Source organism: Poecilia mexicana, unplaced genomic scaffold (assembly GCF_051168715.1).
Source record: "Poecilia mexicana isolate PSO_F unplaced genomic scaffold, ASM5116871v1 scaffold_5, whole genome shotgun sequence".
In the NCBI taxonomy this organism is placed as follows: Eukaryota; Metazoa; Chordata; class Actinopteri; order Cyprinodontiformes; family Poeciliidae; genus Poecilia; species Poecilia mexicana.
The window spans coordinates 24,879,660-24,907,315 of NW_028263374.1; the positions used below are offsets into that span (position 1 = coordinate 24,879,660).

General features: G+C 39.1%; 2 protein-coding genes across 11 annotated transcripts in view; both read left to right on the plus strand.

Annotated features, from left to right (window-relative positions):
• Window positions 1-16,771, plus strand: part of eif4g3a (eukaryotic translation initiation factor 4 gamma, 3a) — a 57,111-nt gene extending 40,340 nt beyond the window's left edge. For 6 of the 8 annotated variants that reach the window (XM_088005780.1, XM_088005783.1, XM_088005777.1 and 3 more), the window contains 20 exons: window positions 207-326; window positions 997-1,152; window positions 1,270-1,467; window positions 1,594-1,740; window positions 1,816-2,052; window positions 3,982-4,086; window positions 6,878-7,016; window positions 7,328-7,434; window positions 9,453-9,543; window positions 10,501-10,618; window positions 10,702-10,925; window positions 11,118-11,230; window positions 11,458-11,630; window positions 12,615-12,740; window positions 12,849-12,930; window positions 13,202-13,300; window positions 13,486-13,632; window positions 14,365-14,446; window positions 14,562-14,708; window positions 15,775-16,771. In XM_088005780.1, the coding sequence (XP_087861906.1) occupies window positions 207-326; window positions 997-1,152; window positions 1,270-1,467; window positions 1,594-1,740; window positions 1,816-2,052; window positions 3,982-4,086; window positions 6,878-7,016; window positions 7,328-7,434; window positions 9,453-9,543; window positions 10,501-10,618; window positions 10,702-10,925; window positions 11,118-11,230; window positions 11,458-11,630; window positions 12,615-12,740; window positions 12,849-12,930; window positions 13,202-13,300; window positions 13,486-13,632; window positions 14,365-14,446; window positions 14,562-14,708; window positions 15,775-15,956 (2,793 nt within the window). In that variant the 3' untranslated portion in view covers window positions 15,957-16,771. The remainder of the gene's footprint in view (window positions 1-206; window positions 327-996; window positions 1,153-1,269; window positions 1,468-1,593; window positions 1,741-1,815; window positions 2,053-3,981; window positions 4,087-6,877; window positions 7,017-7,327; window positions 7,435-9,452; window positions 9,544-10,500; window positions 10,619-10,701; window positions 10,926-11,117; window positions 11,231-11,457; window positions 11,631-12,614; window positions 12,741-12,848; window positions 12,931-13,201; window positions 13,301-13,485; window positions 13,633-14,364; window positions 14,447-14,561; window positions 14,709-15,774) is intronic. The other 2 variants (XM_088005778.1, XM_088005784.1) reach the window with 1 other exon arrangement.
• Window positions 16,772-18,700: 1,929 nt separating this feature from the next.
• hp1bp3 (heterochromatin protein 1, binding protein 3) lies at window positions 18,701-27,511 on the plus strand. 3 transcript variants are annotated; one of them, XM_014988224.2, is made up of 13 exons: window positions 18,704-19,069; window positions 19,484-19,564; window positions 19,910-20,069; window positions 21,261-21,329; window positions 21,445-21,601; window positions 21,687-21,830; window positions 22,658-22,717; window positions 23,456-23,595; window positions 24,069-24,159; window positions 24,299-24,458; window positions 25,625-25,736; window positions 25,818-25,970; window positions 26,075-27,511. In XM_014988224.2, the coding sequence occupies exons 2-13, from the start codon at window positions 19,498-19,500 to the stop codon at window positions 26,649-26,651; spliced, it is 1,890 nt and encodes a 629-aa protein (XP_014843710.2). In that variant the 5' UTR covers window positions 18,704-19,069; window positions 19,484-19,497; the 3' UTR covers window positions 26,652-27,511. The 3 variants fall into 3 exon arrangements, with proteins under 3 accessions (XP_014843713.2, XP_014843710.2, XP_014843711.2); XM_014988225.2 differs by lacking the exon at window positions 18,704-19,069 and adding an exon at window positions 19,250-19,406; XM_014988227.2 differs by lacking the exon at window positions 21,261-21,329 and having other exon boundaries at window positions 18,701-19,069.
• The last annotated feature ends 145 nt before the right edge of the window (window positions 27,512-27,656 follow it).

Below are 27,656 nucleotides of genomic sequence, written 5' to 3' on the forward strand. Positions count from 1 at the left end.
CATAAATCAAACGCTGATGCTTTGATCTGCCCATCATTAATAGCAGGTCAACTATAGAGGATCACACACACTCTCTCACACAGGGCATGCTGAGCCCCTTCTGCTCTGTTGCCAGATTTGTTAGAAGATCACTGCGCCCCCTGCTGTTCAACTCAGCCTGGCGTGTGCACACATGCGTAACGGTGTGTATGCTTTGTGTCACGCAGATGAACCAAAACAAGTTGCCATCTCGGGCGGTGGACTCCAGGGTGATTTCCAGAGGTCCCGATTTCACACCTGCTTTCGCCGATTTTGGGAGGCAGATGACTGGAGGACGAGGAGCGGCTGTGAGTCACACACACACACACACACACACACACACACACACACACACACACACACACCCAGACCATAGCCATTCATAAAATCACACACACTCCGGGTGAGAAAACATGTTCTTCCAGCAGCTATAGCAGGTAAATATATTTGAGTGATATAAATTTGCTATCAAGGAAAAATAAAGCTGATAAAATCATAAGAAAAATGTGGATTTCTACTTTTTATACAAGAATTTTAACCGACAAACCAAGAGGAAAACTGATCGCCTTTGTAGAATTAGAATTTTATTACAATATTTTGTAGAACTATTGTAATAACGATAAAAGTGACCATAAAAAAGCTATTGCTAATTTTTTAGATGACTGGATAAAATGTTGTTCTTGAAAAACGTTCAGCTTCTTTAGGATGCCACATACTTAAAGAAGTGTGATTAAAATCACTTAACTGGACTTACAGGCTTAATTTAATCATATTTTTTTAATTTATTGATATTTATTGTTCCTCTTATGGAAAAAAAAAAAACAGGAGAAAATAGGAAACAAAATTTTAATCAATTTTTTTAACAGTAACTGTAATTTATTGTAACAATAGATTACAATAAATCACAATTCTTATAACAAATTTTTCACAATAAACGGTACAATAAATGCCCTGCCCATGTGTTTTCTGCATCCACAGCTGATGAACATGGGGACACGCCGGCCTCCACCCAGGAAGATCATCGTGAACTTGTCTGTCAACGATGATGTTCAGCTGAAGAAGTCGGAGAACGCCTGGAAGCCCGGCATGAAGAGGGAGGGCCTTCCAGAGGATCCAGAGGCGCAGAAAACACAGGCAGGAAAACAAAACAACACAAACAACTCAAACACAAAGGAAATGCTCAACACTAAGCTACATTAACGTCTGAACTCAAGCTTCCCTTACGGGTATTTTTGTTTCTTTTTGCTGCAGGAGCTCTTCAGGAAGGTACGAAGCATCCTGAACAAGCTAACGCCACAAAAGTTCAACCAGCTGATGAAGCAGGTCACCGATCTGACCATTGACACCGAGGAGAGGCTCAAAGGGGTCATCGACCTGGTTTTTGAGAAGGCCATTGATGAGCCCAGCTTCTCTGTGGCTTATGGACAAATGTGTCGGTGCCTAGCTACGGTGAGCAATGCGTTTAATCAACTATCATCAAATAAATAGAATGGAGAGTACTGCATCTTATTTGCTGCTGCGACGCCAAGTCAAATGGTTTCCCTTATCCGACTTTTATCTGTTGTTTCTATGCAGCTCAAAGTGCAGATGACAGACAAACCCAACTCCACTGTAAACTTTCGCAAACTGCTGCTAAATCGCTGCCAGAAGGAGTTTGAGAAAGACAAGGCAGACGACGTGGTGTTCGAGAGGAAGCAGAAAGAGCTGGACTCTGCTGCATCGGTTTGTCTTCTCATTAGCATTTTCTATATCCGCTTCCAGCTACTGGGGCCTGATGTTTGTCCTTCTCGGCGTCAGGCGACAGAGCGCGAGCGGCTTCAGGAGGAGCTGGAGGAAGCCAAGGACAAGGCCAGGCGGCGCTCCATCGGCAACATCAAGTTCATCGGCGAGCTCTTCAAGCTCAAGATGCTGACCGAAGCCATCATGCATGACTGCGTGGTCAAGCTGCTGAAGAACCACGACGAGGAGTCTTTAGAGTGCCTGTGCAGGCTGCTTACCACCATTGGGAAGGACCTGGACTTTGAAAAGGCCAAGGTGAGCGGCAGGTTTAAAGAAATATACTAGATTGCTCTAGCTTTGAGGGTTAAACCGTTCGACTGAAACCCCTTGTCGGTGCAATACTATAAAGTTACAGTGTGGAGGTTAGTAACTCAGTTTAACAGACTTTAATTGCCCCGAAATGTTCTAAACAACTGGGGGAAAAAAGCACCTCGTGTTCCCATAAACATGCCTGGCATCTCTGTTGGACACAGAGCAAAAATACACACTGTTCTCTGTGTGTCAGGTTAGCTTTTCATTTGGGATTAGTTTACTCTTAAACAGCTACACTGCATTATGCCACCTATAATCTTTTTGACGAGATGTGCCATTGGTGTGTTTATTGCAGCTTGGATGTTGGACTCCTAAGGTTTTAAAGACGTAAAAGTGAGGTTTGTGGTAGGATTTGATCCAGTAGTGGTTGGGTACCATTTACATTGGGATGTGCTTTATCTTCACAACAGCATGGAAACTAAATGTGAATTAGACCTGCTTTGCTGCATCAGTGTTCCTTCTGAAAAGTGTTTCCAGGTTACAGAAAAATGAATTAGACAAATGTCAGTAAATGGTGCCAATATTTTTCTGTCATTCCTATTTAATTTATACAACTATTCTTCTGTATCTTTGAGTGATGAGGGTTTTTTAAACACTAGTCAGTACTTTAAAAGGTAGTATTATGTATTTTCTAGGCACTTACTGCCATTTTATAGCACAATCAAGTAACTGTTAACTTCAGCTGTTATAAAAATATTATATATTTATATACATATCAGATAACTTAAAAGAAATGTGACTTCACAATTAGATGCTTTGAAATTGGGCCTCTGTCTCTTTAAGAAGCTCCTACTCTTTCCGACACACTATCTTCAACACGTCACCACAACAATGCTCCTACATTATCCTTTCTGCATCTGTTCTTTGGAGCGTTGAACTGAGAAGTAGTTTGTATGATAAGCTCCACCAGGTGTTTGCTAAAGGCTGTTGGCTGACGACGATCTGATCAGGACTTTCTGTCTGATCAGTCATTTCAAAACAGCCACAGGGAGGAAGTTAGTCCTGTTCACGTCCTTTGTAAAATTCAATGAAATAAATGCCATACATACGTTTTAAAGTGCAGTAAAAGGACACCCTACCGCTCAGTCACCAGTGTCGTTCCAGTTTCTGGAATCTCTAATGTTCTTCCTTTTCTTGAAAGTGATAAAATATTTAATCTTGGCTGGAGTTTCTGCTGTCCAGTCCAGGCTTACTCTGTCACCTGAAAGGCTCATAGCTTCTTCGCTTGTCTCTAAAGATAAACTTGAGCAGACACAAACAGCTACAGAAGTCAGTAATTTCATATTTTGTTCCTGACGGTTTCCTGCAAAATATTTTTTTGTTTTGTTTTGTTTTTTTTTTATCTCTGTTTTGATATAGATTGCTAATAATTCAGCCCAAAATTAAAGAAAAGAGATCTAAGGAAAATACTCCTTTGTTTTGCACATTGTAAAACTCTAACATTTGTTTAAGTCCGAATATCTGACCAGAGCAGATTATATGACAAGAGGCTGGAGCTTTATTGCAATATTATAATTATTGTAAAAAGTAAAAAAAAAAAAAAAAAAAAAACTTGTATTCTCAGCAGAACAAACGGTTTGATAAACAAACATAATCTTTAGAAATTGTAAATCAGTTTTGGGATCCATGCCAAAAATAATCGAGGGTTTAAAAAAAAAAAAAGGCCAGTGCAAAATGCGTCTGTCTCTCTCACGGGAGGAACAGCAGGTATCAGGAACTCATAATCCTGATTCTTCAGGACTCCCCCAGTCGGTACCCAGATCCAGTACCTGGGATTATATCCATAGAAGATTTTATTTTCTGGCATCACCTTCCTAATCAAACAGAAGCTCATTTCAAACCATCCCAACACTGTTTTTTTTTCCTCTGCAGCCTCGCATGGATCAGTACTTCAACCAAATGGAAAAAATTGTCAAGGAGCGGAAGACATCATCTAGGATACGGTTTATGCTCCAGGATGTTATAGACCTAAGATTGGTGAGTGTGTCATTCTGGTACTTTATTTTTAGTTTCATAGATAAGTTTCATACGTTCGTTCAGATTTCATGGTGCGCTCTTTCCCACATAGGTTTGTTTCGTTGTTTCTCTTTTCTTGCTCATTGGAATGCCATCTTGACTGTTCAGGTCATGTTGTGCTGAACCTGTTGTGTGCCATCAGATTTAGAGTCAAATTTCAACTCTTTTACGAGAAAGACTGATTAGTCTCCCAATCGTATTTTAAAAATAGTGATGGGCTTTTATCCAGAGGCACAGTGGCAAAAACATTTTGCTCATATCTGCTCAAATCTACTGTCATGTTTAAGATGAGCAACATCAGATGATTAAACCAGTTATGTGGTGCAGTAACTGCATTAAAAAAATCGTGAGAAGAAACCCTGAATCATGGGGCCAGTTAAATTAAACAAGCAAGCAAATGGAATGTAATAAAATAATTTATGTGAAGGAACAAAGTAGTTAAGGAGGAAAACCTACCAACCCTTCAGTTTATGTCCTCAGACAGCTAATTTAGGGAGTTTCCCATTCAAAATTCTTGACAGATGATTAAAATAAGAAATATTTTCATTAATTAAGAGTAACTAGAAAAAATGGCTTCATCAGCCAAAATTAATTTATGAAAAATGAAAGCGTATACTGTATATGTTAGCATCCTCTTTTTTTAAGGGGCTTTAACACTTACTTGTTCATATCAACTCAACAACAGTAACAGGTTTAGGTTGGTTAGTCAGTGGCTGCTCGTTGTTTTAACACATGGAATTTCTTTTTTTTATTATTATTCATGGCTCTTGAGCCTTTTACTTTCTTTGTCTGAAAAGTCTTCAACTTTTTAGATTGATTTGTGGATAATCAACCAGTTTAATGATTTAAGAAAGTAAGATTACTACTTTGGGCAGCCATTGAACAGGTTTTAATCTGGGATGCAACTAATGATTATTTTACGAATCAATTAATCTATTGATTATTCTGACAAGTAATTGATGAATCAGATTTAAAAAAAATTGTATTCATTAGATTTTTCTAGGGCTGAAACGATTCCTCGAATGATTCGAGTACCTCGATTACTAAAATTCCTCGAGGAAAATTTACCTGCCTCGAAGCTTCGTTAATTTATGTTTTATTAGTTAGCGCACCGTGTTCCGGCCGGGACTTCATTTGCGTTGCGCGGAGCTCTCACTTCCGCCTCTGAGTTGTTGACAAAAGCTAAGTCTCAGCGGCATAAAGTCCAATCTTCAAGATTGGCCCGTGGGGATTTTATTGATTGATGATAATGCCCGACTTTTTATCGTTTTTGGGGAACCAATAAGCATCCTTAACATGACTGGGGGAATGCCTGGAGTACGGCAGCATTTCTCCTCCGGGGCTGCTGGTTGAAAGCGAACGGCGGGAAGAGCGCTGAGGTGAGCGGATAGCCTGAACAGGGCGGGCGGCTGAGTAGCTGATGCTTACCGTGTAAATGTAGCTTTACCGACGAACCGCACAATAAATTTCATATCCAGGTCTGAAGAAACGGGTGGCGGAGCGCATCGTACATGGCTGGTAGATGAGTTTCTGAGTGTGACCAGTGAAGGTGTCGTAAATATCCCGTATTGCTTCCCCCCGTGTTCGTCCCCCGGTCTAACGGTTCGTCAGTCCGCTGGTCTATTTCCTCCCCTCCACCCCATCTTACGTTCGTTCATTCGCCCTCTCCTCCCACTCCAGGCGGCATTTCCCGTATTTTCAAACCCAAAGCGTGACAGGTTAGGTGGCAAGGTGAGTTTAATTAATCTATTAAACTCACTGAAGATGAATACATAAACTAAAAGCTGGATTGTAGACATTTTTTATAAGCATATTTGTGAGCCTGCCTCTTTGTTATTAAATTCAATATAATTTCAGATTTTTCTATAACTTTTCTTCTGGTTAACTTAGAAAGTGAGCTATTATCGTTACAGGTTAGTTTTCTAAACTACAAAAAAGCAACTGTTAGGGATGCTCAAATATGAAAAATTGGACTGATATTGATATCTGATAGTAAAACCGGTATTATGCCAGATTTACCAATATTTCATTTTATAAATTTTTTTTATCCGATTACTCGATTAATCGTAAGAATAATCGATAGATTACTCGATTACTAAAATATTCGTTTACAACAGCCCTAGATTTTTCATTAAAGCACTTAACGTTTTTATACAATATTAGAAATGCATTAGAATATGCAAATAAACAATTTAATACGAAAATATATTTTTTCTTGCCTAACATGCAATAACAAAGCATTCCATTTGTGTACGCTAGAATATTTATAGCAAAGGAGGCATCTGCAGCTAAAGAAATACTAATATTTTGATGTGATATCATATCAGTCCTTTCTCCTTGACTTAGCATCAATACAGCAGAAGATTCAGATGTTCTTTTGTTTTAGTTTTTTCAATTAACTGATGAATAATTTGATGCAAAAGGTGCCTAATATGATTTATAGACAGAGAGAGAGAGAGAGAGAGAGAGAATGAATTTTAACCAGGTGAATTAGACATTTATCTTAAATGCAAAATGTATGTGTTACAGCTTAATAACTGTGTTCTTCCAGCAAAATGGCCTTTTCTTTTTTTTTTTTTTGAGCATACGCCAGCTGTTGACATTTAATTGATTACTAAATTAGTTGAAGATTATTTCAGTAGTCGATTTGTCACGATTAATCCGATTAATCGTTTCAGCTCTAGAGTATTAATCGTGGCGTTGATGTTGAGCTGCCTTGTTGGAGCTAAATGTCGTGCCGTCTCCTCTACAGCACAACTGGGTGTCGAGGAGAGCCGACTCCGGCCCAAAGACCATCGAGCAGATCCACAAGGAGGCCAAGATTGAAGAGCAGGAAGAGCAGCGAAAGGTTCACCAGCAGCTGCTCTCCAAAGACAGCAAGAGACGGCCGGGTCAGTCCTGTAGTCGGAATCCTCTTTAAAGCTTAGACTCACACATCGGCTCGGGAACCCTGCAGGCATGCAGGCACACTTCCTGTCCGTACAGCCTGCAGAAATCCCATTGTGCCCAGCAGCAGACAGGAAGCCCCCCCACTGCCTGCCATCTGTCACCTGACTTATAATATTTCATCATATGCGACAGTAACTGTGGAAAATGTCTCAAATGTCCTTTGTATAAAAGGTACAATATCACAGAATCATTGAGTTCATGATAAAATTCTATTTTCTCTTCCTGTTTGTGGCGTGTTTGTTTGGTGACGTAGATCCACGAGAGCAGAGGGAATCCCGCAAAGAGGAAACCTGGAACACTGTGCCCATGACAAAGAACAGCAGGACCATCGACCCCAATAAGATCCCAAAGATCTCCAAGGTGAGCCATTCGCCTGAGGCTCACAGGCTGGGTTCACACAGCCGGCGGATTCGACCCAAATCCGCTTTCTTTTGCCCAAATGTGACCCATATTCAGCTTTTACACAGCAATCTGAACGGCCAGATTCTGATCTTTTCACCCCCAAAAAAATCAAGTTTGTGCCATTTCCATATCTGGTACTAAATTCGGATGCACATCTGATCTGCAGTCTGAACAGTCATGTCACTTTTTATTTGGCATGAAACATGCATCTAATCCTGTTTTAATAAACAGTTAATCAATTAATCGAATGATAAATTTAAATAAGCTTAATCATTTCCATTCTGATAATTAATGTTTCCATTCTGATATTCCATATTTAAAATGAAATATTTCCATTTTTATTTCTACTTTATTTATAGTTTTTGGTTGTTAGGTTTTATTTTGGATATTTAAAATGTCTTCCAGTTCCAGTGTTAAGTGCTCTTTACAAAATTAAAATTTATTAGTCTTTGAACAGGCAAACTTGCACTATCATGCCCTTATCAATATATTATTTGAAAATGGTCTCAAAATGACAATATTATCGTTTATCAAAATATCTTTTGGGACAGCTTGTCAATTACAGCTGTTCAGACCCAATCCACTGCATTAGACAGTTCTTTACCCAAAGTCTTCAGTCTCCTCATTTGACCCTAAGCAGACCAACATCTTTCCATGACCATAAAAAAACGTGAAGTGACTCATTGGATCAGTTGGGGTTAAATAGCTTGTTGCCAGCTAAAAGATAATTGCCCTGCAGTAATTATCCAATTGGAGGCCCGATAAGTTACATCCAGGTGCCGATGGACGAGTAAAGGACTTTGAGCAAGTTTGACAAGAGTTGACTCATCTGTTGGCAATAAAGAGGTTTGCATAAATCACCTTTGGTAAAAAAATGACTGTAGCCATTTTTTAGGAAGGTGACAATACAGGAAGTGAAGCTGAGACGTGTGCTTCGACAAAAAAAGCTACAGCAGCTCAGATTATTGAAGATGTTGATTCTGGTTCTGACAAGAAGATCCAAAAATGTTATACATGAATAATCCATGCAAGATTTTTATAGTATAAAAATGTTAAACTGTAAAAATGTTATGCAGGCAGAGAATCGTCTTTCCAGCTCATAGTCTCTCTCTCTGTAATAGAAATAATAATGCTTCAATATTTTTGGAGTGACTTTTTTTTCTTCTTTTTACTCTGAAATTGAAGTAAGAGAAACTTTGCAAAGTTATTAATTGACTTGAAATTATACACTAGACTCAACAGAAGATTTTCTTGTTATGCATTCATTAACACTACATAAGTGAAATTTTAAATTTAAAGTTATGAAATGAGAAACTAATTAACAAAGAAAGTATCCAACTGCTCGGTAACAAGCCAGTGCTGATGTTTTGTTGAACTGTTTCTGCACTGTCCTTTAGTTTGTCATGTCGCGACACGTCTCACCTTCATTAAGCGTTTGTCCTCCGCTGCCACTCAGGGCTGCATGTTTTGTTTTTTTTTTCTTTTGGCAGAATGTAATTTACTGTTTCCATACCAACAGGATGTCTTGTGGAACAGAACTGATCTTTAAAGGCTCCCTGGTCTGCATCTGGTCTGCATTATTGTGGTTTAGCTTCTGCAGTGCATTTAGTTGCCTCCTCTGCTGGATGGATTGGGTACTGAATGACCAAAAACAAAAATAAAATTTAATTTTGGACCATAGACTGTAACAACTTCTTGATTTCATTTCCAGGATTTATGGGCTAATTAGCACCTCTCTTGACCTCCCAAGTTTTCCAAGTTTTATGGGGACATTTGTTTTTTTTTTTTGTTGTTGTTGTTTTTTTAACTTCTGCTTTTTAAATGCTTTCTCGGGGGCCTTTTGGTTAGTTTTCAACTATTTTCATTTTTAAATCATTAGATCTCTGGCTGAACATTCTCATTGCTTTTTAATTTTTTTGTTTTTTTAATCTGTTGATGTTTTCCCACAGTAAATGTAACAAAAACTGATTTTACAGCCTCAGATGGATGAGAAGATCCAGCTGGGCCCTCGGGCTCAAGTCACGTGGGTGAAGGGCAGCAGTGGAGGGGCCAAAGCCAGCGACTCGGGTAAGAGGGCAACCAACTTAAAAACGAACAAGATTTAAAACATTGAACTAAACATGCAGCATAAGTTGATTCAGTTGTGAAATGAAGTTCAAGTCAGACCCAGTGGTTAAGGTTAACATGATTATTTTCACATTAGCTGGAACTAGAAAAATTCTGAATATCTAACCTTTTCCTCAACATTTCAAAACTCCGTTTAATTTAAAAAAACAAATAAATTAAATGCATTTTCAATTTACAGGGATTGTACAAATGCTAGAAATCCTTAAAAATGCTAGAATTACAATTAGCTGTTTGTTTTTTTCAGGGTTTGGAAAAGGCTTGATTTCTGTATAAAGTTCTTGAAAGTGCTTGATTTCAAAACTGCACAGTTTTGTAATAAAAGTTTGATTAAAAGCCTAAATTTGGAAAATCTTATTTTAATTGAAAGCAGATATTTTCATTAGCACATTTTTCTCACCTAATATTCATATAATATGAGCAGAAACACAATTTGTTTGGATTTTTTCAATGTAATTGTTTATTATCCCCAATGGGTCAATGATTGTCTTGTGTTTTGTGTGTTAAACAAAATGATTGAAATTGGGGGACTTTTTTTGTTAAATATGTGTTTTGTTTGACCAGTCAGGTGTGTGTGAGAGAGATTACAAAACATAACATTTTGCTATGTTTTAGTTTACTTTTCTCAGTTTTATAATGTAGAACATTTCCACAAAACATTATTAAACGTCATAAATTATGTTATATAATAGTTATTTAAAACTGTTCATTTATGTTTTTTTAATCTCCAAAATGTGGTGCTGGAAAAGTTTGAAAACTTTTCTTGAACATGCTTGAAAAGGGCTTGAATTTCACTGTGGGAAAATGATTACAAACCCTGTCTTTCTTGACAAATGGATGGAAAAAAAGCAATTTTATTGTGATTTTTGTCACTGTTCTCTTTCATTCCCAAACCATCAGAACTATCTCGGACCGCCGGCCTGAACCGTTTCTCTGCACTGCAGTCCACACCTTTACCTCAGCCCTCCACCACGCCTCCACAGAACCCCGACTACGACTCCAGAAGAACTCTGGGAAGGTAGAACCCACCTGGACCTCACCTGAAACTGGTAGCTACTGGTTTTCCTCCGCTCTGTTGACCTTTTCTTCTCCACCTCCCAGCAGTCGGAACAATGCGGTCAGAGAACGCAGCGAAAAGCCGCTGATCTCGGCCCCGTCGTCGTCGTCGCGGCCCGGCCCGTTCGTCAGGGGCGGCAGCTCCAAAGAGCTGCTGGAGACTCAAAACCCGGAGGAGCCGCGAAGAGAGCGGGAGGGAGCAGAACCCCGGAGGCCGAGCGTCGCTGAGGACAAGACCGAGGCGGAGCGCAGCAAAGTCAGGGAACCTGGTGAGATCACTGGTGTTTTTCTAATGTGATTAAAATCGGCAGATTGTTGATTTGTCATTGTGTAGTTACATATTGAACAAGATGGCTCACTAACAGACTCTGTTTTGCTAGAATAAGATGTGGCCGGTGCGTTTCTATGTGGCTTTTGTCAGAGCAGACCCAGCATTGATCTGAATGTCGCTCTTATTCCAGTGAAACCTGAGCCAGCGGTTCAGAAGCCAGACAGGCCTGCCCGGTCAGAGGAGGAGATCGAACGGAAGTCAAAGTCCATTATTGACGAGTTTCTGCACATAAACGATTACAAGGTAGCTCTGAATTCAACACACTGCTAGTTAAACGGAGTGTTTTCCTGCAGATTCATGTCAACGTTTCCTTCAAAGCCCAGTATGCCTTCAGGCTTAGTCCTGACCAGCAATCATTAGAATAATTTTGTGGCTCTCGGGGTTCATTCCAGTGTAATCTGCTCCAGTTCCAGTTGTCCTGTTTGTCCTGCTCATTTTTGTTTTGATGATGATATCTCGTTTTCCTGCAGGAGGCTGTCCAGTGTGTGGACGAGCTGGACTTGGGCTCTCAGTTGCACATCTTTGTGCGCGTCGGGGTGGAGTCAACCCTGGAGCGCAGTCAGATCACACGGGACCACATGGGCCAGCTCCTCTTCCAGCTGGTGCAGCAGGGAATGCTGCCCAAAGCACAGCTATACCGAGGGTCAGTCCACCTGCTGCAGGCCTCAGGCTTTAGAAGGAAACCAGCACAGCATAAGTTTGCACCAGAAGTGTGTCTGCAAATTAGGAAAAATATATTTTTGTACATATTAGGGCTGCAACTAATGATTATTTTAGCAATTGATTATTTTGATGATTAACCGGATAAAAAAAGTAATTAAATGTCACATTCAAAAGATTTAAGCCTTTTTAGCCCACTTAAGCCTTTTTAGATGGTATTAGAAATGCATTAACAGATGCACATAAACAAAAAAAATTAATTCCTTTTTAAATAAAAAAATAAACTTTTTTTTTTTTTGCCTTAAATGCAATGACAATGACATTCCATTAGTGAATTTGAACCTGGTGAAGCCATTTAAGCTTTGAGTAGAACATATAGACAAAGGTGTTTTCATATTAAGTCCAAAATGTATCTGTTTTGTACAGTTTTAGCTTAATTACTGCACTGAATATATTTTTCTTCAGCAAATCATGTATAAAGTTATACATTATTATGAAAAGATCAAGAAGAAAAGGTTAATTTTTGTTTTACTTGTGGCATGCACTAAAATCTGTTGTCGACAGAAAAGTTCACAAATGGAATAAGATGCATAAAAACATCAGAGATTTAAATTCCACACTTCCTTTTAGGAGCACTGATAACCTGTTGTTTGTTTGTTTTTTCTTTTAATCCAGCTTCATATGTTTTTTTGTAAAAAGGTCTCACATAAGCCTTACTATTTTGTACATATTGAGTTCATGTTAAAATTATCCCATATTTTGTATGACTATTTCAATATTTTGTAAATTAAACCCCAAGAAGATTAGTAAGCATTTTGGTAGAAACTAATGCAGATTAGTTTGGTAATGGGGATTACCAAACTAATCGTAATGGTTCAGATGGTTTCTGAAAAGTGTGTATTTCTCCATCTTAATTTCAGTTTGAACCTTCTGTTTCTAAGCTCCGCTGCTGTTTGTGGTTCCTCAGGTTTACAGACACGTTGGAGCTGGCCGACGACATGGCCATCGACATTCCCCACATATGGCTGTACCTGGCTGAGCTGCTCAGCCCTTTGCTGAAGGACGGATGCTTCTCTATGAGAGAGCTCTTCAGGTGATCCTGCATGAATGTTTCACATGTTTATCCAGAAAGAGAGTACATATTTTCTCTGTGTTCCACCTTTTTACATAACCTTCATGACTCCTTTCTGTTTGTTTATAGTGAATTAAGCAAACCTTTGCTTCCTGTTGGAAGAGCTGGGATCTTAATATCTGAAATACTGCACATACTATGCAAACAAATGGTAAGCAGCACAAGTTTTTTTTGTTTTTTGTTTTTTTTTATGTCGCCTGCACTCATTTTTGTAGCATGTTTTCGTTATAACAAAATAATGAACAATTTTCTACAATAAACCATCAAGTTTTTACCTTGTGATATGCACTTTCATTCATAGCATTTAGTTTGTTTTACTACAATTCTACTATATTGAATTACTATCCATTTTTGGTAAAGTGTAGTAAACAAGACACAGTCCAGACAGAAAAAATGGATGATGTTGTGTTTTGTTTTGACAGAGCCATAGGAATGTGGGATCTTTGTGGAGGGAATCGGGCCTGAACTGGACCGACCTGCTACCAGAAGGCGAGGAAGTCCAGGATTTCATCTCACAACAGGTTTGGAAGGAAAAAGAGAGGAGCTGCAGATCCTTCACCTGAGAAAACTTTTTTTTTTTGTTTTTTTTTTTGTTTGTTTTTTTATTTCACTGGTTTAAGTCTTTTGCCACTTCCATTCGCTCAGATGTTCCTCTGTCCGTCTCATCCTTGTCACTCTACTCTCCTTTTTATTTTGCTCCAAACAGAAACTCCAGTTCCTTCAGTCTGAAGGTTCGAGTCCTGAGGAGGTGCAGGCCAAAAGGATCTTGTCTCCTGAGGAGCTGAGTCGGCAGCTAGAGAAGCTCCTCCTGGAGGACATGGCGAGCGACGAGCACATCTTCGACTGGGTAGAGGTACGCCACTTGAAAATCACCCAGAAGTCCAGTTCAGTTTATTTATGTTACACCAATTCACAACATATACAATGTCATACTTCACTGATTACCATTTATATCAAATTATTTCCGATACATCAAAATCATATTGACAAAAATTCAGTTTATGATGTCAGTTAGTTAAAAATTATTCATCTTAAAAACATACTTTGTTTTAAAAAAAAAGGCTTGAAAATGTTACACAGTGCATAAATATTAACACCGGTCATGATGCATGTTGAAGATACCTAACTGTAAGATTTGTTGCTTCAGCAAAATTACTTCAGAAAAGTTTAACTAAGAGATCAAACACTATTTGTGATCAAGCACAGGTTGAGATGAAGAAACCAGAAATGGAAACAGATGGAGGAGCCAAGTCAATATATTTTTTTTGTATTTCTATCAAGTACTTAAAGAAGAGCTGTGATATTCCATCAGCCGCACTCCAACACATGTACTTCAGTTATTTAATCCCCTTTAAGTGCTTTTTTTTTTGTAGTCTGAAGAGCACTGCTAACGCTAATGCTTCCATTAAAGTTTAACATGGAGTTGGCAGCGCTGTCAGCCAGCCGAATATAAACACGTGTTTTTTATTTTTTTTTTATTTTTTAAAGCATTCTTTCCAACATGCGTTCTTGTTGTTGCTGCTGAGCTAGTTTCCTTTTCGTTAGTGGCATGAGCTAACTGAGCTGATTTTCTTCTTCTCACCAGGCAAACCTGGATGAGTCCCAGGCGAGCTCGTCCCCCTTCCTGAGGGCTCTGATGACGGCTGTGTGTAAAGCAGCAGTGAAAGGTAAGCACTTTGACGAAGAGACGCATCCTCGTTAATGTCTGCATGTACGCAGCGCCAAACTCCAAGCAGAGCAGCTTTCCATGCATCAACTCTGCCTCTTGCACTTCGCCCACAGATGAGAACCCTAACTGTCGTGTGGACACGGCCATCATCCAGAAGAGGTTGCCTGTTTTACTCAAGTACCTTAACTCAGACACTGAGCGACAGCTGCAAGCACTTTATGCACTTCAGGCGCTGATCGTTTCCCTCGATCAGCCTCCAAGTAAGTGCTCAAACAAAGCAAATACCGCCATGGTTTTAATCCTTAAAACCTAAGAGGGTGGTTAGTACTAAACACAGATGTTATAGATATTATAAAAACTGCTCTTAACTATAAAGTTTTCAGTGTTAGGCTTTACAGTTATTTACCTTTTACCTTATAAAATCAAAAAGCACAAAATGGGGCTCGTACAGACTTGAAAGTAAAAAAATAGTTTATGTTTCAAATACCACTTCCTAAAATATCAACATCTTTTTCAGTTTTGGGCATGAAAAATGTGTAATAGCCCTTAATATTTAGAATAACAGGAACACAAACAAAACATCCTCAGTCTTATGGTCTTTAATGAAAGGAAAGCAGCCGCAACCTGGTTGATATGTTTCCGGATCAAGCTGCAGTATGTAATTTTTATGCGCATGTTTTTTTTATGTTTTTTTTTTACATATTTGTTAAAACTATCACAAATTGAAGAAGTTGAGCTCTACCTTTTCCTTGTGGTCCTACAGCCACCTGGAGAAATGCACCATGCTGTCAGAAACAACCAATCAGATCCAGGAGGAGGGTCTTAGCACTGTCAATCATTTGTGCATGCACCGCAGCTGTGTCAATAACAGAGAAACAATTTACTGTTAAAGGGAAAGTGTTTATCCACTATAATCGGTAGCCATGGAAACGTCCCTGAGCATTCATGACAAGCTCTGCTGTGGGGACTAGCTGTAGCTTAGCAAAGAGAAAGAAGGAAATGTAAGCAGCAGGAACACGGGGATTATTGACCTACTTCCTTCTCTGATTGGTTGTTTCTGACTGCAGATGTATTTCTGCAGATGGCAGCAGGACGGATGCAGAGAAGCTCCTTTTTTTTTTTTTTTTTTTTTTTGATTGTCTCATATTATATTGTCACGACATAGTGACAGTCGTAAAAAGCACATTGTTTATAAAAGTTCCATACTGCAGTTTTAACGTAAAGATTAAAATAAAATATTTTTATAAAGCATGTATCGTTCATAGATATGGAGGGAAGAGGTGGGAGGGAATGGAGGTTGACGGCAGCGTTTCTGCTCTCTTGCAGACCTTCTCCGGATGTTCTTCGACTGTCTGTATGACGAGGACGTCATCTCAGAGGACGCTTTCTACAAATGGGAGTCGAGCAAAGACCCTGCCGAGCAGGACGGGAAGGGCGTGGCCCTCAAGTCCGTCACCGCATTCTTCACCTGGCTGCGGGAAGCCGAGGAGGAGTCGGAGGATAATTGACGAGGGCGACTCCCGGGACACGGCGTAGTGGAACGGCATCCTTAACAGCAGAACAAATTTTTCAAGTGGCTGCACGGACAGGGCGACGTGTTTACGGCTGGAACTTTGTTTTTGTTTTGTTTTCCCTCCTCCTGCGGTACAGTCCTGAAACCTACCGCCATCTTCAGTTTGGATTCCAATGGTGGAAGCACTAAATACTGTATCATACATAGAAAATATTTTTGTTTTAAATTTTAACTTACTTTTTTTGTTACTTTTTAAGAAGAGACTTAAAGATAAATAGGTTCTGGACTCCTTAATTTATTATTTTTTTAAGGACTGCAAATACGAAAATTATTTAACATTTGCAGATGCTCACAACAAGAACGCGACAACAGAAATAACAATATAATTACTTATAATAACAAAATAATTGTGAGATAAATATCCTCCCTGGATTTCACTCTGGTTGAGAACAGGGTAAAAAGCATCTTTATTTTAGGATGAAGGGGAAGCAGAAATGAAAGAAAGGAGTGAATAGACAAGAACTCAACTCTGTTGGTCAAAGGTCATCTTGTCATTACCAGGAAGTTATTTTCTTCAGCCTTGGCTCACTCTGCGTTGTTATGGGCACCTCAAGAGAGGGAAAATATGCATCTAGGAAGTGATGCAAATCAGAACTTATCAAGTTGCGCAGATGAACAAAGTGATAAAGAACTAAAGTTCAGCATTCAAAAGCTAATGGCCAGGGTCGCTGAAAACAAGATGCTTGTAATACTTCTTCCGACCTACAGAGCAGAGTAAAGCTTGTAAATACATTAAAGACAAAAAATGTATTTAAAAGGTTTTGATTCTTGTGACTCATTGTTGTGGGAGGTGTGGCTCACAGAGGTCGCCTCTGATGACTGCAGGGTGCGTGGTGCGTTCAGGTTGCAGCGATTCTGGTTTGGATGGAGAAAAGAGCAGCAGTGAAAATCCTAATTTAATCTCCACTCAGTCAGATGTCTTGCAATTATTACGTCTTTTGAAATGGTGGCACTTTTACGTCACAAAATGAGTTTTCATTTCTTAAATATGCTGTTATATACATATTAACTGTACACCATTAAACAACGGAACAGCTAAGGAGGTTCTTGACGGCTTGTTAGCAAATTTTAAGCAACAATTTTTAAGTGCAAGTTCGCACCAAATCCAGAATATGAACAATGAGCGTGTTCTTGTTTTTCAACCTCCTACTTCAATACAATCAGTTAAAGTAGCAACTTTGGGTTTAGGGAAGTCCTAACGCACTTTAATTTAATAACATAATATGGATAATTATAATTATCAGGAGCTGTGTCTATAAAATCATGATATTTTAAAGATTTAATGGGTTTGTCTCACTTGATCATAATTTTTTATTTTTTTAGTTATTTTTTTTTTTTTTTCATAAATATGCCTTTGTGTACATATTTACTTTCGTGTTTCGTTACGGGAAGAATCAGTTGAAAGCTTCAGAATGGAAGATGCAGATCTTTAACTCTGATAAAACAGAGTTAGTATAATAACATTATTACCAGGATACAGTTAGTTTTATCTTGGTATTCTGTTGTAATATCACCCTTATAAGTCTTAATAAACATCCGGGAAAAAACGGTTTTAAATAATATAGACTTCCAAACAATGTTCTCACAAATCAGTAGGTGATTTTTTAAATTTTTTTTTTAAATAGAAATGTTTTATACACATTTTTAAAACTCTCACTATGTCCTGACAGTAGAATTTGACCCTCCTCTTGGCTCTGATTGGTTGTTTCTTACTGGGAGCAGTGCATTTCTGCAAATGGCAGTAGGACCACAGGAAGGAGGCAGGGGAGTTCAGTTATTTTTCACAGATTATCTGTGTTGTTTTCTACTTTGAGGACATAGTGGCAGTTCTAACAAATTTGTGAAAAAACTTTTTTATATATAAAAATTACCTAATACAGCTTTAAGTGTTTTTAGGTTGACAAAAAAATCTAACATTTTAACATTTTGAGAACAGTGGTTTTCACTTGGTCTCCAGCAGAAAATTGTCTTGTTCTACATGTATTGACATGAAGGCTCTCGGTTTAATGGTTCCATGTTGCAGTTATTACCTGTGAGCATGGTGAAATAAGGATCATGCGAGATTCCAGATACAAGCGACAGAAATGAGTTTCTGCTGTAGGTGACTGGGCTAAGACTTGAACATAGGGTGGGGATGTCTGACTAAAGTTTTTACTCTTCTACATCAAAAGTTGCTCACTGATAAAATCAGGACCCGGTTCTGATTTTATCCGTTCTGACCTGGGAGGCCTTGATCCAAGGCTTTTTCTTTCACTCTTAGCTCTACAAACAGATCCGATACCTGATAAAGATGGTTACCAAGAGAGTCTTTCTGGGAAATAAGTTAGAAAAGAATGATTTCTTAATTTTATTGTCCAAAAGAAATTGTGACAGACCACTGGGGATGTTTGGATTTTAAAAATATGCTTGTTTGTTTTTGTAACGACTGTTTTCAGTCTGGAACTTGTAAATTATTTCAGTGGACTTTATTTGTTTTAAGTCATTTGACACTGACCTATTAATGACTCCAACTGAATAAGAGTTGGAATAATTAATATTTGTCGTCTTCAATTCAAATACAAAAAACACTATATTCACCCCCAAAGGGAAATTAAAAATTATTGCCAAAAATTGTTGCAGTAAAAATCTCAAGCATCGCTAGTATATTGCTTGTGTTGGGCACCAAGCAGTCTAGTCACCAGGTAAGAAACGTTCAAAGACCTTGAAAAAGCCAAGGCAAAAACCACATCAAAACACTGTTAAAATGTGTGGAAAATGCTCTGATTATTTTTTTTTCTGCAGGTAAACTGTCATATTAAAACCGTATTTCTGGCTGTACGTGATTATTTGGAAAAAAAACAGCAGTTTAATTTTTTTTTTTTATTTTTATTTCAGCCATAAAAGCACTTTTTTGTTGTTGTTATGATTTGAATCTTCTGACGTGCCGCGTGACAGCGCACGTCATGAGCGGTCCGAGTGGGGCGGGGCTCGTTAACGGAGAAATCGAAATAAAGGATCCTGCAGAAATCTCACCTGAAGCTATATCACTTGTCAGCAGAGCAGTGAAAGGTAAGCTTGCTTTGCGCTGCAATACATTTTTTGCTGAACATTAATTTGCATCGATTTTATGCTCGGAAAAGCCGCTGCTTGTGGAGTTTTTGCTCCGTGCAACTGAAATGAATTTTATGTGCCTTGTGCGACGCCATTACTGTGCTCCCAACCCCACGGACAAAATGGCGAATGTGGCGGAAAAAAAAAATCTTGCAGCTCATTGTTGGGAGCGGACGGGATGGGTTTGTGTAAAGCTGGCGGATATGAGGGGTTGTTGACGTGGAATTGGAAGGGGGTCGTGCTTTTCGCAAGAGGCGAATTGCACCTCTACTTTCAGGTGGAGGAAATGAATGAAGTGGGTTTGACTCGTTGGAAGCACGCAGATCAACAAATGTTCATGCTCATGCATATGGCTTCTCCTTTTTCGTTCAGAATAATCGTCTGTGATGCCGATTCGCCGAGCAGCCGCAACTCCAACCCAGGAGAAGGCTCCCTCTGCGGCTGCAGAGAAAGGTGAGGCCGGGGTCGGACATCCCTCTTCCCCTCCCCTCCCCAATCCGTGGACCCCTGAGTAGCGCCACCCACGCATATTTCACTAAGATCGCGGCCCACACTACTGTTTCAGGATTTATTATCTCAACTTCAACATGGTGCTATTATTCACTATTTACATTTTTCTTTACAGTCTATAACATTCACATTAACAGTATTTCACCAAATGGAATAACTCCTTTTTTTCCCCTTTTTTTTTTTAGTTTTTTTGTTCAACGTCTTATATACATTTCAGTTAGTTTATATTACTGCAAAAATATAGATTTGCTGTGACTTCATTGTTCTATTTGTTTTTTGACTTCAAAGAACAAGAGGCGTCATCTGAAGAGTCGCCCCCTGCTGATAAGGAGCAGGCTGCATCTTCAGCTGCCCCAGCAGAGGGGGAGGCATCGGGCGACGGAGAGACCGCGGATAAGGCAGAAGACGGACCCCTGGAGACAAAGGAGGAAACTGGAGACGAGAAAGAGTGAGTTACGGCCTAGACCCGGGTTGCAAGTGAAAACCCTGCGATATTTCACTTTGATAGCACTTTTATCTTTTTGAATTATCCTTACCTCTGCTGGATGACAGCTGACTGCTCACATGGTTGCAGTGTCCCATTCCTAAAAGATGTGAGGTCCTGTCACAGCCCACAACAATTTCCCTGCACTAGATTAGTCAAACTGACGGATGTGCTCACAGTCTTGGAGGAGTCCAGGAGGAGAAGACGATGTCCTTTTTCTTTGGTTTGTTTTCTTTGGACAGGAAGTGTCTGTCCATTAGGGTTTGTCACTGCACAGTTCAATGCAACAAAAGTTTATTTTTGGAGCAGCATCAATCGGCGTCCTTGTGATTTTTCTCTTTTGGTTTTTTTTATTTTATTTTTTCAAGTAGAACAGATTATTCTGCGTTTTACAAGTTGGCAGGTCTGCAGTCTCGGCCCAAATGCATGACTGTCTGCCTTATTGTAAAGTTTAAAATATTTTTAATTGGAACAACAAAACCACTAAGTGGCACTTTGAAAAACAAGCTGATGTACAATGTGCTGAAACTAAGCCTTGTTATCCATTAGGCCACTCCTGTTTTTAAAGATATTTATTTATTTGGCAGGAACAATGTACATTAACATTGCTGTAAATGCATCAGAATTAGCCAACGGGCTGTTTTTCATCCAATGTCCCTGGGCAAATGGAAAAGTTTGTCTCACTAAAAACAAACAAAGGGTTATAAAATGATAAAACAGTTCAAATTGAACTTAACTTTAAAGTGCACAGAGGATAGTGTTAGCTTTACAATAAGATTTAGCAGTGATTACTTGCACCTGGACACCTGTAATATTTCAAACATCTTTAACTCTTTACAGCCATGCTACCCATTTAAAAAAAAAAAAAGTAAAGTGCAAATTTTATGGAAACTTTACAACAATTAACTCTTGGAAATATTAGCTGTAATTTTGTTTAGTTCATAAACTGTTAGGTGAAGGCACTTGGGTAATATTTGATGAGCTCTTTTTGTAAACTTTACCCTCTTCCTCCTCCTCCTCTTCTCCCAGACTTCAATAAGTAATTCTGCATCTATCAGCTCTTGGATTGGTGGCATTTCAGCTCAAATTACCGTTGTGGTCATTGAGACCGATGTTCTGAAACTTAATTTTGTCTCTCTTGCCGGTGACAAACAGACATAATGTGAAATGCCAGGACTGCGCGGCTGGACAGTGCTCAACACACTGCTATGTTCTCCTTCTAAGGTGAGGATGTGATAAAGATAAGGATAAGGGTGGTAACGATCACAGTGAAATATCGCTTGAACCGCACTCACCCCAAACCCCTTCACTGAACTTGTGTTGCTCCTTCTGGTGGCAGGATGAAAGATGGCGTCAAGCATAAGAAATCCAAATCCAAGAAGGTGAAACGGACAATTCCTGCATGGGCTAGCGTCACCACAAACAAAAAAATCCCCGTGTCCAACTTTGCAGGCACGCAGAACAAAGTGGAAAACGTCCTTGTCGAAGCTATAGGGGTGTGTACCAACTCTGAGCTCATCTTGGTCTTGGTCGTCTCTTGGCAACGTTTGTTTCCTTCAATGCTTTTCGTTTCCCTTGCAGTCCTCCAATGACAGGTCTGGGATGTCCTTCCAATCCGTCATGAAATATATGTTGAAAAAATACCCAGGGATGGAGTTTCACAAGAAGAAGACTCTAATCAAGAAATCAATGAAGAAACACTTGGAAAAGGGCACCATCAAACAGGTAGCATGTTTTTAAACTTCTCCTACAGCGCTTTTGAAAAGGGTAGATTGGTGTATTTTTTATTTATTTATTTTTATCAAACTGATTTGATGTCGGACAAAAATAACTTCAATAAAAAAATGTAATTTTTATATTATTTAATTTGCTAAGGGACAGCGCTGCTATCCAAACCTACCTGTCTCTGTGTGAAACAGGTAATTTCCCCCCCGCCCCCCAACACCCAATTAACCTCTAAATCAAATCATGAGTAAACCTTTAGTTTAGTTTCACTTGTCATATTTCAATCTTCATATCTTCCAGATCTGTAAAATCAATAGAACCTACTTTTATGAGGAAATGGGTTAAAAGATCTCAAAAAGCATCACAAAAATAAAGTCTTGAAAAGCTTCTGCTAAAGGTGTTTTTTACACTGCGCCAAGAACTATTAAAGGAAACAAAATGAAGACACTGATCACAACTTCTTCACGAAATGTAAACAAAAATGGAGTGGCATGAGATGTTTGTTTTTAAGACAAACATCTTTTTTGTCTTTGGTAAAAGAACACGACTCATTTCTCCAGGTAGCACTAGACTTATTTATTTTTGGTTGATCCCTTGCTTTATGTGGTAGGGGTGCAAATACTACAACGCTGTATTAATGCTAAAATGAGTTTAGGTGTTTCATGCAATTATGTGTCCACTTTCTGTCCATCCTTACAGTCTTCACTTATTTAGATTAAGCCTCTAATTTGTTGCAAATATTTATTTTTAATTCTATTGTGGTCAACCTTGGGCTAACTGTCACAGGCTTATAAATGAATCCTCATTGTGTTTTTCCTGTCTCACAGCTGAAGGGTAAAGGTCTTTCAGGAACCTTCGCCATTGGAAAAGCGCCTCCCCAATCTAAGGTGTGTTACTGTAGAAAGCTGGACTGTTTCTTTGGAATAAACTGTGCTGTCTCACAAGTTCTCTAAACAATTTTTTTTTGTGCCTATTTTGGGTCCACATTAAAGTCAGATTTGTTCATGTTTATATTTAGCTGTTAGAGAATGAAAAGTTCCCACACTCTGGTCCAAGTAAAGCTTCTAGGTGACCTCAAAACTTCAATGTGGCAGCAGATGACAAGAAGCTTTAAGTATTGCAGCAGAATGTTGGTGTGACTTAGTAACTCTTATGGTGCTTTCCTGATTTGAAAAAATACATTTAAAGTTTTGTTTGTTTTGCATCAACAATCACGTCTCAATTTTATGGCATGAGATCTCATAAAATTCAAACTGTTGATATATTGTTCCACAATATATCACGATATCTCTTTTGTAAAGTATCATCCAGTTACTGTTATACCGTTGTGGTATACCAATAATTTCTTTAAGCCTTACTACATCTTGTAGTTACGCTGATAACATGTAGTATTAATTAGTCATCAAAATGGTGGCTGGTCAAAGCTGGGTACTGACTGCAGAGTCTTTAAAACACAATTTGTGAAACATTTTTAATTTGTTTAGAGGGAAGAAAATATTTGTGTGACTTAGTTACTCAAAATTGACTCTCGTCAACTTCTTGTCAGTACATGGTGTATGGTCTCGTATTGCACTGACCTGCGGTCGGATCTAACTCTGCTCTGCTCTGCCTCACAATGTTTCTAGAAAGGCGTTCCGAAGCAGGAGTCTCTGGGAGACGCCCTTCCTCTCATCATCACTCGGCTCTGTGAGCCCAAAGAGGCCTCTTATAATCTGATCAAGAAATATCTGGAGCAGCACTTCCCCAACTTCAACATTGAAAACAGGTGTGACAGGGATCCCTCAGGGTGCTCAGCTCTCCTTAACCTTTTGCTTTCCACATTGTCCAGTATAAGCCACATATTACAATTATTACAAATCTCCTTTTCAAAGGAAATTAAGATTGGTAAATTGTGGTTACAGGGATCTCCAACTCCGTTTGTGCAGACACTGTCCTGCAAACTTTAGTTTATGGATGCATCCTAGCTCCAAAACACCTGAATATATTTGAAACATAAACATGTCTTATAGAGTAACATTATTACTCATCTACATTTCCATTTTTGCCCATGAAAGACCTAAATATTGTCACCTGTTGCATAAATCAGGCTGTTGCTATAATTGATTCAATGTATCGAACTCTTGATGAACCAAATCCTCATTAATCACACTATTACAGCTAATGGAATAATAGGGGAGATGGGAATTTAGTATAAGAATTGTCCTTGGAGTTGAATTGATGGCCTTGTTTTTGTCTAAGGCCTGATCTACTGAAGACAGCCCTGGTAAGGGCGGTAGAGAAAGGACACCTGGAGCAAATCACAGGGACAGGAGCGAGAGGAACCTTCCAGGTAAACCTCCAAACACTCCTCTAACCTCACCACGTTAGTATTTTCCAAAGGAAACTATTTATTGAAAAAATGTTGTTCTATTATGCAAATGTTGTCAAAGTTACATTTGTTCCTGTCTCCTGTATTGTTTCTTTTCCAGCTGAAGCGAGCTGCCAAAGAGTCTCAGCTGAAAGGCGGCACGTTGGAAGATGCCATCACAGTTGCGATCACAGCTATGAATGAGCCCAAGACCTGCAGCACTACATCCCTACGCAAATATCTCGTAGACTCCAACAAGGACGTCAAGGAGAACCTGCTGGGTAAGTTCCCCTCTCTCCATGTTCACAGTCCTCAGCAGGACACCCTGCTGGCCTAACTTATAAAGGATTACATGCTTAAATATTTTTACTGTTGGTATGGATACTAAACCTAAAGGATTCTTCATGTATCTCAACATCAGTCAAATGCATTACACCAACCAAAGAGGATTTCTTCATGCATTCAAGGAAGACCACTGCTTCACAAACTTTATTACTTAAAGCTTTCATAAAGTCTCAGCATGTTCAGGCATGTGTACAGGTGCTGATTGGCTGATCAGCCTCAAAACATGCAGAGCCAGTTTTAATCTGAAGAAATCCATTGTAAAGTGAGCATTGTGAGACTTCCTTATAAGTCTTCACTCCTTTTTTTTTTTTTTTTTTTAAATTGCATTGTGTCACACAAAATCTTGCTTTAGTGGACAATAAACTTAGTTCCAGCTTTGGTTGGAACTTAAAGGCAACCTATTATGTAAAATTTACATTTTACATGATTTTGTACTTCCATTTGGGTTTCTACTGCTTCTGAATACAAAGTGTTAAAAAACATAAATAAACAGCTGTTTTTTTATGTTTTATGGTGTCTGAAAAAAAAAACCTTTGGAATGCAACATTGCTATTAACAGGCACAGCCTGTTGCCAAGCAACCTGAGCAAACCCCTGCCCAGTACTTAGCAACCCAAGCTGAGCTCCAGGACGTTTGGTCAGCTGGTTTCACCTCTGTATGTGCTGGAAAAGGCGAGTGCTTTGTTTGTTGACATGCCATTCCAAAACCACTTGCTGCATTTTTTGTTGGTTGTGCATAAGACCCAACTTCTGCTTTTCAAAGACGTATGGTTGTATAATTGCACAACCGTTTGCAGCCATTTTTGCATGCAAGTGTAAACTGAGAGTATGGTGGTGTGGCCAGCAGCAGCTTATTTAGACATAAAGTAACAAGAGGCCCTGAAAAGGCTCATTCTGAAAGGACCTCAAAATAGGCAAAATTTTCGAAACTAAAATCTAAAAATGACTTTGTGAAAACAAAATGTAATGAACATGTCTGGCTGGTTCTATGGGCTGTACAAAACTTGTTCTTGGAAGCATAATTATAGGTCACCTTTAAAATAAATTTGCAAACAACCTAAAGAGACATATGTTGTCACTAAAATGGGAACTCTCTTCTTCAGTGGCCAGTTTGAGGAGGACTCTGACCAAGTGTAAAGTTCTGGGCTGGATGGAGCAGATAACTGGTCACGGTTTCACAGGGACTTATCAGCTCTCATTTCCATTTTATCCAAGGTAAACCACAATTTAAAAAATATAAAATAATCAATTATATTAATGTATTGAGGCGTAGATTTTTTTTTTTTTTTGTCATAGCCCTACCACTCTGTATCCAGACAAGTTTAAAGACGTTCCAAAAAAACCAGTTAAGCGGAAGCGGCTTACAGATTCTTCAGATGAAGAAGATGAGGAGGAGGAAGAGGAATCTGAGGAAGAAGAGTCAGAAGATGAGGCTCCAATTCGTAAGAGGTAAATATAAGCCAGAATTTATTTTATTTTTTTAATGTGTTTTTCTTTTTTCATAGTAAGCTTACGTTTTTGTTGCAGCATCTAACTCTTGAAATCACTCTTAGGACACATAATAAGAGGCCTCCACCTAAGGCTCGGCGCCCTCCGCCAGCCAAGAAACCCCGCAGTGTCAGTAAGCCGAAGGCTGGAGGTAAAGGTCGAGCACTTGCAAAGAAGTCGCCTGCCAAGAAACCTGTGAGATCGGGAAGGAACCCATCTAAAAAGGAAACTGTATCAACGCCTAAAGCAACACCTGTGAAGAAAGGGGCTCCTTCAAGAAAGTCTAAAACACCAGCTGTTAAAAAGCTAAGCAAAAAAGGCTCCAGGAAACCCCCATCCAGAGAGTCATCCCCGGAAGAGCCCAAAGTTGAAAAGGCGACGACAAAAAGTGGTTCCAGGCGGGTAAAAACCGAGGAGTCCTACCCCGAGGAGCCGAAAGTTCTAAAGGAGACGACGAAAAGCGGATCGAAGCGATTTAAAGCTGAAGAGCCGTCCCCCAAGGAGCCCGCGCCCAAAAAGCAGGCGGCCAGAGGTGGGTCCAAAAAAAAGGCACAACCATCGCCTCCCGAGAAGGCTGACCTCAAACCCCCCCCGAAAAGCAGCAAACAGTCCACTCGAAAGTCCAAGAGAGGAAGATACTGAACCCATGAGCGCCTTCCAGAAACTGGGCTGTGCTGAACAGTCTGCAGCTTTGTTTCAATGCTCTCTCTATTTTGCCATTCTCTGTTTTATAGGGCTGTAGTTTTAACGTTCATTTTGTTTTGTTTTTTTACTGTAGAGTAAGAACATTATCTTAACAGTTACGTTAGCCGTGCATTGAGGGTGTGTTGAAGTCCTTTTTTTATTCATGATGTATAGAACAGCTTGGTTAGTCTTGCCGTTAAAGCTGCCAGTTTGGAAAAGCATAGCAAAATTCACCATACTGTAACTAGAACCATGTCTTGACTTCTGTTTTTATGTGTTCATCCACTCAGTGCTGGTGGCTCACATTCCTGATCCCAACAAAAGAGAGTTCAGTGTTCTTTCGAAGGCGGAAGTGTCGGATTTATTTTTTTAATTATTATTATTATTAAGAGGTTAAAGACCTTAGAGTGTCAGTGTTGCTGCTCTATAAAAGAGAAATTTAGTCTGTTGTCCAGTGTCTTAAGACTCCAATCCTGTACAGTGTGGCCAGTATAGGATTGGAGTCTGAAATCTTATCCATATTTGTAATCTTTATACTTTTGGGAACGTTTCATGTTCAACCAGCTGCCCTGTTGAAGATTTTAAATGAAGAAAAAAAGCACTTAATATTGAAATCGCAATTAAAATAATATGTCTGTATGTAAAATCAAGCATATACATTGGTTTTAATAGCTTCACAGCTGTTATTTAGTTCCAAATTATAATAAATTTGTGTTGTAAAAAATGGAGGATACCAGCTCACACATACCCTGCATGCATGTATTCCCTGTGTTATCCTTTTTTCCCCCGAGTCATTAATAAAATGGCTATATTTGTAATCTGTTTGGTTCTTTTTGTAAGCCACCATAGCTGCTTGGATCTGATTTGCTCTCTGGGTGTCTTTGAGCAGAAAAGATAATCAATCTGTCCCCAGATTTGTGACCCACATTTTCAGACTGTTATTGTCCATGATTTTTGCTGAAT